General features: G+C 41.1%; 1 protein-coding gene across 1 annotated transcript; it reads right to left on the bottom strand.

Annotated features, from left to right (window-relative positions):
• Window positions 1–55: 55 nt before the first annotated feature.
• fkbp10b (FKBP prolyl isomerase 10b) lies at window positions 56–9555 on the bottom strand. Its single transcript, XM_026928248.3, has 10 exons — window positions 9220–9555; window positions 7039–7184; window positions 6691–6880; window positions 6284–6429; window positions 5567–5756; window positions 4571–4716; window positions 4127–4316; window positions 2656–2798; window positions 2213–2376; window positions 56–328 (listed from the first exon to the last, which is right to left on the bottom strand). Exons 1-10 carry the CDS (start codon window positions 9414–9416, stop codon window positions 134–136), a joined length of 1707 nt encoding a protein of 568 aa, XP_026784049.1. The 5' UTR covers window positions 9417–9555; the 3' UTR covers window positions 56–133.
• Window positions 9556–11716: the final 2161 nt, after the last annotated feature.

The raw sequence follows: 11716 nt of genomic DNA, 5'->3' as shown, positions 1-11716 counted from the left end.
AAGATAAAATCCTGAGTGGTTTTCATCTCCGGGAGGAATTGGTTTTTTTTGTGTGTGTGTGTGTGTGTGTGTGTGTGTGTGTGTGTGTGTGTGAGAATAAAATTTTCTGGCTGTATTTATATCTGACACTCTCTCACAGTTCTTCATGCCGAGCTTTTTCTTTCTCGGCATCTTCCTCCACTTTGAGTTTCAGTTCGTCGGCTGTAATTCGTCCGTCTCCGTTCCGGTCCTGGTTTTTAAACATGTCTCCGATGACGCTTTCAGGATCCCGATCCGGTTTCAGACGACCTTTACCCTCTGCCACTTGATGCTTGATGAACTCTGAGAACTGGAGAGGAAAGGAAATGAAACTATAGATGTTAAATGTGGAGATATTCAGGCTTTAGGATGCTCTACTTCACTTTGGAAGATAAAATCTGAGCTGAAATCTTACAGTCACACTGTATGTTGCCAAAGAACCAAAAAGCCCACCAAGAGTAATGCTATTCTACTTTACTAACAGTAAAGCAGTTCATCTACCAGTACAGGATTCAGTAATCACAGTGAGACAGTAACACAGTTCAGGACAGTACCACTTAAAAACCATGAAGATGGCTTTGGACCACAATTCATGTGAACACTTATGCTATGATAGCTTTAGGACTGCAATTCCCACGAGCAGTTTTGTGCTCAAGTCTCCATTTGTGAAAAGCTGATAACTTGTGTAAACTATAATGAATCTCCTGTTACACAACTGCACTATTTGTCCATGTAGTACACAGTTATAGAAGGGATTTATTTATAATCGCACTATTCGTTGCACCCAGATGAGGATGGTTCCCTTTTGAGTCTGGTTCCTCTCAAGGTTTCTTCCTCATATCGTCTCAGGGAGTTTTCCTCACCACCATCACCTCTGGCTTGCTCATTAGGGATAAATTTATAAGTTTAAAACTTATATTCTGAATATATTTATTTCTGTAAAGCTGCTTTGTGACAATGTCCGTTGTTAAAAGTGCTACACAAATAAAATTGAACTGAATTGAACAGTAACGTTAATACAACACGCACAGTCAGAGTGTACAGTTCAGATTATACAGTGTTAATACTGTGTCTCATTTAGTCAGTGTGATGGTGGGACCTGAACTCTCTCAGTCAGTGCCTTGTAATCTGGAGCACAGGCTGAGTCTTCCAGCCTCACGCAGTCGTTCAGGTGTCTATCAGTCAGACGTGTGCGGTACTCTTAAATCATTTATAAATCCTTGAGAATCTGATCAGAAATGTTCTGGAATAACAACTGAACTCTTCTCTGTTAATTGCCATTTTATGTCGTTTTCTTCTTAGTCCGTGAATAATCTACGTTACTAATCTTTTAAAATCTCACCGTCGGTGAAGGGGCGGGGCTTCTTGTGCTTGGTCAGGAGATGACACAGAATGAAGCCTCTGTAACAGTTTTAGTTCTCTCGGTGGGTTTTGTAAAAAGTGAATGCTGGGCTTTAAAAACAAATTTTAATTCTAATTCTTTTCTCTCGTATTTTGCTCTTGAGTGGGAATGAGTCCTTGAATTTGGTGTGATGTTGCTCCAAATTACCCCATTTCACATATCCTAAAGTCTGGTGACGTATCAAGCAGGCAGTCTCTTCTTTCGGCAAATTCGTTTTCCCATCAGGCATGAAAATGATATATTTACGCCTTCTTTCGTTGACATGGTTTCCTGAACAGAGTTCGCTCACTGACAGTACATATATGAAGTTATCGTTAGCTAGCACGTAGCGGAACAGCAGGTTGGCGTGATGCAGACGGAACCAGTTATCTGCAAATCTAACCTAATTTCACAACCATAAATGCCAGAATGAATATATTTCTTGGGCTCCTCCCCACCCATACAGTTTCACACCACCAATTAAATATGTAGCTGTATTTTAAAATAAAAAAGTGTTATAATCATTGAGAGTACATGGATGGTCGCGATCTACCAAAAATTCCTTGGCGATCAACTGGTAGATCGTGATTGACAGGTTGATGACCACATGCACCTAGCCCCACCCCCTGCACTCCCTGTAGCCATGCACCTGACCACACCCCCTCAGCAGCCATGCACCTGACCACGCCTCCTCAGCAACCATGCTCCTAGCCCTGCCCCTTCTACATGGACTAGAAGCTTAAGAGTGTTTTAGAGAACAGAGAAGTGCTGTGTGTGTGTGTGTGTGTGTGTGTGTGTGTGTGTGTGTGTCACCTCCTCCAGTGGAACTTCTTTATCCTGATTTAAGTCCAGAGTCTCGAAAAGCTCCTTGGGCGTCTCATCCAGCCAAACAAACAGGTAACCTTCAGGAACGCCTTTCTTTAGGGAGACGAGCTCGAGCTCAAAACGCAGCACAGCGCTGCCTGGAACACTCCCCGCTGAGAGAGAGACAAAGTGATAGAGAGAGACAGAGAGAGAGAGACAGACAGAGAGAGAGAGAGAGAGTTAAGGATGGTGTGTGTTTATCAGAGACAGTTGCCTGGACACTACGGCTGTGACGATACATTGGTGTGTCGGTGAATCATGATAATTACAGCTGAAACATTATCAGCATAAATATGACACCACAAGAAACATGAAACTCGGCATGTTATTAAATCTTCCTTTACACTGTTTAGGTTGTGTGTGTTCAGGTGTCTCTCTCTCTCTCGTCTCACCTCCTCTCTCTCCGTGTCCCAGGTGTGGAGGGATGATGATGATCCTCCTCTCACCCACACACATCCCCCTCAGACCTTCATCCAGACCATCGATCACTTTATCTCCTCCTAACACCACGTCCTGAGGAACACTGTAATCACTCCTGCTCCAAACACACACACACACACACACACACACACAACCCGCTCAGTCACCATCATCGCACTGATTTGTCAGGATAGATGGCTGATGTTTCATATCTGTGGTGAAAAAGTGTAAAGCTGTCTGGACCTGGTAATTGTTGAAGTGATTCTTAAACGGCTAAACGATTCTTTCCTGCAGTTTCAGCCCACAGTTTAGAGAAGCGATGAATAACAATGTCATTGAAATTTCAATGCAGAAATTCAAATTAAAATTATAACTCATACATGATGCGTTATTATCAGCTTTAAAGGTGCAATAGTTGATTTTTATTTATTATTTGTACAAATAATCTGGAAAAATCCGTAGAACATGATCAAAGAATAAAGCTGTAAGCCGTGACTACAGTACAAGTGTGTTATATGGCTGAGAAAACCCCTTTCGGCCCAGTTCGTGTTTGGATGAATCTCTTGTCAGTCATTTTATAGACACGCCCCTGCACTCCGCCCCATACCAGTCTGAAATCGGCAAACGTCCAGCACAGCCAGATAATTCTTCTGTGAGCAAAAAAAAATCACGCTGCGCTTCGAAAACACTTAACAAGAAATGCAGTAAAACCAGAATAAACACTGGCAATGCTTTTCCATAACGGAGGAATTTATTACCTTGGAAGCGACTGAAGCTGGACGCAGAATTAGTGATGTTGCGCCTGGAAATGCAATCTGTATGACGCTCAGGAACATTAACATGTAAGTCATCATGAGCCGGATTTTATATATATATATATATATATATATATATATATATATATATATATATATATATATATATATATGTATATTTTAGCTGGATGATTGGATGGCTTCCAATCAGATGAATGGCCTATCTTTTAGCTAACGATGCTAACGTCCTCATACCGCAGCTTAGCGCTCAGAAAAAGTTATTATAAATAAAACAGGACAGCGACTTCAGTATGAGCTGAATTACATGTGTTTATAGAGTTATAACTAGGCTTTCAAGCAGCTGAAAGTCCGAGTACACATGAAAGCGATAATTCTAGTCGAAACACGGAAGGTGCTGGGGGTGGAGCTTTGTGTACATGGGCGGGAATGGAGGAGCGGGCTCAGGGAGTAAAACAAAATGATTCAAATCGTAGCCAACTCCGCCTAAAATTCTGACTAATCTTAGCTAATGCATCTTGAAGTCATTAATACTCTACAAGAATATAAATATATAAATAAAGAATCAGGAATGGAGGCGTGTGTGTGTGTGTGTGTGTGTGTGTGTGTGTGTGTGTGTGTGTGTGTAGAAGATATTAAACGTAGTTAGGTGTGTTCTAGTGGAACTCACGATGTGAAGAGCAGCGTGCCGTCCATCAGCGTGCAGTTGTAGTGATACTGGATAAAGTCATCAACCTGGCTGGTCTCGTTACACACCCCCGGTCTGAACGTCACGTTCACCTGCACCGAGTCTTCCGGGTTGTGGAAGTCGATCACGTGAATATCGAACACCAGCACGGCTGAGGCGGGGATTTCCTTACCTGAATATATACAGGATATAAATATAGGAATAAATCACCCAAAAAAAAATCAACAAACGCCAAGAATCTTCTTTCATCCTCCTTAATAAAAATGAGAGATGAGCCAATCGGAGTATGCGGCTGGAATGATTGACAGTTGTGTAGGTGTTCTGAATCCTCCGGTATTATCCGACCCCGCTGGAAACGCTGATTACAGAGCTAACATCGCGACCTTTAGCTCTTGCGTATAAAACAGACTGAATATTTGAACGCACCTGCTCCTTGTTGTCCGTATGCGAGGTGAGGTGGCATGGTGATCCTCCTCCTCTCGCCCATACACACTCCCTGCAGCCCTTTATCCATGCCCGAGATCACGTAGCCCAGCCCGATGTACGTGTTGTACGTACTGTTATGCTCGTAACTAGAAAGAAAAAAAAACATTTACAACAAAATTTTTTTAAGTGTCGCTAATATGCGGGTAAAATTAATATTCATGATGTACATGAACCTGTAACGAGTTTCTTCAGAAGCAACAAATGGAGAAAGGAAAAGGTGAAAAAGTCAGATTTACTGAAAAACAGCGTAAATATCGTCTAAGAATCAAATGTATGAGTTTGGAGTTGATCTCAATTGTGTAAATTAATAAGCTAATTAATTAATGTGAATATTTTAAAAATAAAAATGCTACAATTTTTATTAAAATCAAACCTATATTTTTAGTTTAACATTTCAAATATCTACAATAGTTTTTTTTTTATTAATTATAATTTTTTTTTTTAATCAGACAATGCTTATTAGATTTTATTAAAAGTTTCATTTCAGTTTAAAATTTTTTCTAATTTAGTAATTAATTATTGCTTTTAAGTGTAACATCAGGATATTGAATTTGTTTTTAATACTTATAAAATATTTTCTATAAAATTATGATATTCACCGTTAATAATCAATAATAATGAATTTAATGAAATGTTAATGTTTGTGAACGGAAAATGTTTTTATTTATAAAAAATAAATAAATAAGAATGTGCAATGTGACTTAAATTTTATATAGTTAACTTATCAAGACTTATCCAAATACGTGAACTTTTAGTTTATAGTCAAAACAAACCGGTTTTATTTCAGAGACTAAAAATCGAAATGAAAATAAACTGAAAGTGTTACGTGTTAAACGAAACAGCAGACACTCGGCGTGACAGTGAGATGAGGGAACGCTGAACGCTCTACACGTCACTGGTGTGAATCGGAGGAATGAAACGAAGCGCGGCGCTGACCTGCTGTCGAAGGCGGCTCCGTTGAGGAAGGTGCCGTTGTAGTGATAGCGAATGTAATCTCCCTTCACGGATTTGCGTGTACAGGGCTCGGGGACTTCCTGGATCTCCACGCTGATGTCGTCTTTAGGGTTGTGCAGGTCCACGAGCAGGATGTCGTACACCACCGTGGCGTGAGGCGGGATCTCTTTCCCTGAACAGCGGACGAAACCATCATTAGCCTGTTTCTCATTAATATTACACAGACGAACGCTAGATTACGCTCATTTCTCTAATCCTAAAACCTGAAGTTAAGGTTTTCTGTTACAAATCCGGATTTAATCGTAGGTCCGAGAAGAGTATACTTTACTGCGTAAAGTAATCGCAGATCATTACTGTCACACAGTGACGTATTTCACCATCACCAGCCAATCAGAAACGCCATCCGACACAAACAGGAAGTACTACAGCCGTGATCGAGACGCAGGGAAGCGATTAGCAGTTAGTTCTCTATATGCCTCTGATTGAGACTCAGCCTCAGAAAACGCTCACTTACTTTCTTTCTCCTTCCTGCACTTAAACATCTCTTACCAAGTTACCAAGAGTAAAGTATTGGCACCCTGGATGACTGCAGATCACTGTGTTGCATTGTCCATGAGAAGAGCTGCTCGAGAGAATTGTGTTTGTTTTGTTTTTTTTTAAGATGAAAGTGTGGTTTTTTTTGTTGTTTTTTTTTTTTACCGTATCCTTTCTCTCCGAAGGCGAGGAACGGAGGGATGACGAAGTTTCTGATTTCCCCCACACACATCCCCAACAGCCCTTCATCCAGTCCTTTAATCAACCAGCCGTCTCCGATTAAATTGTCCTGCGTGTGAGAGCGATCGTAACTGAAACACACACACACACACACACACACACACACTCTGTTGCTAGGTATAATTTCTTTACATTCTATTTTATATGATGATAAGACTTTTCTGATGGTCTGTATGCAACCTATATAGTGAACAGGGCGTGTGGTTTGGGACACGCCCACAGTGGACTGATAATGGTGTTTATGTGCTTTGTAATAATTGGTACATTGTGATCTAGTGGTTTTTAATGCCCCGTTTCCTCTCCGTCTTCTTCCTTATTCGTCTTCCGCTCACCTGGAGTCAAACTGCGTGCCGTCTAGCAGACTTCCGTTGAAGTGAAACCGGACGAAATCGGTCCTCTTGACGGAGCGCGTGCAGTTCTGCGGCGTCTTTATCACCTGCGTCTTTACACGATCGGCCATGTTGAAGATGTCGAGCAGGATGAGATCAAACACCAGAGTCGAGTCAGGAGGAATGGTGTCACCTGAGAGAGAGAGAGAGAGAGAGAGAGAGAGAGAGAGAGAAATGAGGGAAAACAGAGCAAGGCACAGAAACAGAAAGAAAGATAGTGAGGCAGAGTGACAGAAAGTGAAGGAAGAGTGTGTGTGTGTGTGTGTGTGTGTGTGTGTGTGTGTGTGTTACCTGCTCCCTGACTGCCATAAGCCAGGTGTGGTGGGACCGTGATCTTCCTGCGCTCGTTCACACACATTCCCACGATGCCTTTCTCCACGCCGGCAATCTGACGTCCGTCACCGACCTTTACGAAGAACGCCGTGCCTCTGTCATAACTGCAGCGCACACACACACACACACACACACACACAGGGGAACCACACTGACATGAACACTTCGGAGTGAACACTACAGTTGATTTGGGACGCAACCGGACAGCAGTTACACTCTCACACCTTTAATATCTGCTAAACAGTCAGTAACGTGGTAGAAGTGTTTTATTCCTTTTATACCTCACAAATGTGCTCATTATTACAAATTTTCCTTTACGAAACAATGACACTTTACACTTTTTATCAGTTTATAGTTACATTTAATGTTGTGTCAGACACACACACACACACAGACGTAGACGAATAAACTCCTGCAGCTACGTCGTGTGTGTGTGTTTTCACCACAGGAACACGTTCACGAACCAAAGAACCTTTTCAGGAATCCAGGAGCATTTTAAAGAACCAAAGACAGATGGGACGCTGGAATTCGTCCGTCAGCCCATAAGCTCTTTTCCAGAAACTTTTTCAGGAGTGAAGGAAGTTTTATTTTTAGGAACCCAGGAACTTTTTTCAGAAGCCTGGGATTTTTTTCAGGGTCTGGTGAACATTTTTGGGAAACTATTGTCTCTGTAGGAAACATTTTCAGAAGAAACATTTCTAGGGACTCAAAAGCTTTTTTCAGGAGACCAAGAAATTTTTCAGGAGCACGGCAACATTTTAAGGAGCCTTCAATATTTTTATTTGTTTTTAGGAGACCAGAAACTTAATTTTAAAAAAAAATTTAAAAATTCTGAACATTTTCTGAAACCTTTTAGAAAACCAGCAACGTTTTAGTGAACTTGTGACCTTTTAGGGTCCAAGGAATTATTTCAAATTATTTCTTCTACACAGCTGGAATTTTCTCCAAACCAGGAACTAATAACCAGCTCGCTGCAATGAAGGTCACAAAATGGCCGCCATATTTAAAACTCAGCGTTTAGCTATCAAATGACTAAAGTGTACTTTTTTATCACAATTTTGCACGTTTTTATACAAGTGGTCTTCTAGTAACAGGCACCAAAGGCAGGCAAAAGTGTGAAAGTGTGTGTTGTACACGAGTGTCATTTAATAACGAGCCTCGTTTATTGCGTTGGATACGAACTTATTTATTCATAAATCATTCGCAGGAGCATTTACACAAGAAACATTCATGAAAAACAAGTTAGTTCACAAAACTCTATCAAATGTTTCGCTTGAGTTTGTGTAAATGTCCATATAAGGAGTCTCACTAGTGTGAACCTGGATTAATCGTCTTCTAAACATATGATTATGGAAGAGTTACAGTGAGTTTATATACGGATTACACGGTCAAGTTTATATCACGTATTTATTTTAACTGCACACCAATTTAATGAACATTTTGAGAAACTCAGTCCTTTCAGAGTTAATGTGTGTGTGTGTGTGTGTGTGTGTGTGTGTGTGTGTGTGTGTGGTAGCCGGTGCTCTGCAGTGGCTGAGCTGCATTACTGGAACATTTAGCACACACCGCCTTTAGGAGGCGCTCTTTCACCCGTTTAGTCGTCATTTTGTTTGTAGCTCTCTGTGAGCTTTGCCTTTTATGGAGTTTTGTGGGCGTGGCTGAATGTAAATATACCATGAATGTGCTAAATTTTACAGCTTGATTTATTTGTTTATCAACACACACACTCACATAAACACACATGTGAGTATAAAGAAGTAAATCTGCAGATTTTAGTTTGGTTTGGCCACGAAAACGCAACTTTACACACAACTTTAATAAAAGTTATATAAATGAGATGCTAAGTTTGTGCAGGAACAGGAACCTGTGCAGGAACCTGTGCAGGAACTGTGGAGTTCTCCTTCACAAGCAGAGCTCCCTCATGTTCAGTGAGGTTGCACTGCAGGCCACAACATCCTGCCTGCGAGCTACACAAACTGCTCCTGAAGTCCTGAAGACAGTGGAGCATGGAGCACACTTCCCTCAGGTCTCTGAATAAATATTTATTTATGGGAGCTGTTTCTGCTCTGTGTGTGTCCTGCACGTGCAGGTGGAGCTCATTTGTGTAGAATTGTGTAGAATTGTGTAGAATTGTGGTACCTGGAGTCAAACTGTTTGCCGTCAGTAAACGTGGCGTTGTAGTGATACCGCACCAGATCTCCTCTCTTCACCTCTCTGATGCACTCCTCCGGTCGTGAGTACGGGTCCACGCGCACGTCCTCCACCGGGCCCGGGCTGCACGCGCCGCACGCCCACAGCGCGAGCACCGCACCCAGGATCAGCCTCGAGCGGGACATCACGGATTAAACAACCGGGAAGAACCGGGCTAACACACACACACACAGACAGACACAAAGTGCTGAAGTCACACTGCACATCTGCTCCGTCCAGTGCGCGCGCGTGTGTGTGTGTGTGTGTGAGGGAAAGAGGAGTGAGAAAGCAGAGATTTTTCTCCAGCATGGTTGCCAGGTATTAAAAATCCCCCTCTCTCTTTTTTCCTTCCTGTACTCAGACCCAGCTGTAGCTGTGACGCAGTCGCCTGATTCACACCTGGGTTTGACTCATAAAACAAGCTCCTGTTTTGTTTTGTTTCCACATATTTTAGAAATGAACATCTGGAATGTCGGATAAAGCCGGAGCGACTTCGCGTGCTAATATTTTGAAATGTTGCCACATTCGGAACCGCCGCATTTTTACACTGTTCTCTGTCCTGACACGCTGAGCGCTTATTTCACCGAACCCGTATTTTATAAAGGTTTACGCCGCGGTTTCCTCACATTCCGTTCCGTTTACTGTCCGTTCGTTATAGTTCACATTACGATGTTTATTATAACATTTTATTTTGTATTTAAGCATTAAAGCGTCACTCTGTTCACTGAAAAAGCTCTCCGGTGATACATAGTGTGTGCGTGTGTGTGTGTGTGTGCGGATCAAGCGAAGTGGGCGTGGTTTATCATCCTCTCGTGAGACCTCACTATCCTCAGATGCCCTTTATCTGAGCTTTTTCAGCGAATGGAGTGACACTTTAACGCTTAAACACAAAATAAAATCCACAGTTCGGTGCAATATGACTCTGTTCCCGCCCTGATTGTAAAACAAAACATGCTACGATTGGTCAGTGCAATGTGGCCGTTATCCGATTGGCTCGAGTAGACGGTGGGCGGCGTCCACATATTTGTGGATTTGTGTGCACTCTTGACTCTTGACGCTAGAAATGTTCCAAAATCCACAAACACGAGTTGCGTTTGTGACATAAAAACATATTTGTAAATTTTTTAAATATTATTTGCAAATCTCATTTTATTTATTTGTGAATTTAATTCATTTTTGTGAAACTCCTAAAATATATGTGTGGATCTTGTTCTGTTTATTTGTGAATTTGTTTAATTTTTGTGAATCTCGCTACGTTTATTTGCGGATCGTAATTTATTTCTTTGGAATTATAAAACAATTCGAACCCCAGACACGCTGCATTAGCGTAGTGTTCAGATGAAAAAAGTCTCCTTCCATCTCCCTCTGTTAGATTCTCAACATCGCCGAGTGACTCTGACGCAGTGCAACAACAGGTCAAGAAAACAAACATGAAAATACGCCGAAACATATTAAACAAGACTTTTCAAGTGTGACACTAAATAATGAGAACCAAAACACTGCGTAAACAGAGATACGGCTTTGACATGCACTGGAAATGATGATGGAGTTTTGTAGTTGTCATAATGTCCATTTGGTGTCATTTGCCCAAAAAGTTTGAGAATTCCTGATTTAGAGTTACATAATTAGTTGCATATAATTAATATACGATCTTTAGTTGTGCAAAACATTTATTTTGTCATTGATTTCTGAGTTAAACTGTTTTTTTTCCTGTGTTCCTACATTACCCACAATGCCGTTCAACTACCTGCTGATAGCGGTTCCTCTCTATCTAACAAGAGTGATGCAGCGGCGCTTTAGTCCTTTAGTCTGTCCAGTTTCACTGCTGAAAAAAAATATATTTAAAAAAAATACAATTTTAAAATAATAAATAGATGTGACTCAGTAATAAATTAGTTTAATAAGTGCAGTGCAACATTTATTTTATATAAACACACACCCACTGACTGCATATTCTGGTTGGACAAAAAATAAAATAAATAAAATAATAAATATATATAAATGGGCAAAATCTGGTTCTCTGTCTCTGTCCAGATATTTAGATATTTAGATATTTATTAGTTTATTTTTTTAAATGTCTCAGCAGTTTTTTTTCATGCCCATTTATAATTAAATGTGTCTCTGCACACACACACACACACACACACACACACACACACACACACACACACACACACACACACACATATGTGTACTTTAATTCGGGGTTCATTACAATCTGGCAACCCGGACCGCCCGGCGCCCCCCTTTATGTGTAAACGTGGAAGCTCTGCAGCTGTAACACACACACACACACACACACACACACACACACACACACACACACACACGCTGCATCAGATATAAAGCTGTTGGCGTGGAGGAAAATGGCGGATTCAGTGTTTAAATCAGCTTCTGTTCATTCTGTGGATAAAAAAGTGTTTTTTTGTGTGTGTTTTTGTGTTTT

The sequence above is a fragment of the Pangasianodon hypophthalmus genome, chromosome 12, assembly GCF_027358585.1.
Source record: "Pangasianodon hypophthalmus isolate fPanHyp1 chromosome 12, fPanHyp1.pri, whole genome shotgun sequence".
Classification (NCBI taxonomy): Eukaryota; Metazoa; Chordata; class Actinopteri; order Siluriformes; family Pangasiidae; genus Pangasianodon; species Pangasianodon hypophthalmus.
The sequence above is the reverse complement of the archived record's forward strand: the minus strand, read 5'-3'. Positions and strand labels throughout refer to the sequence as shown.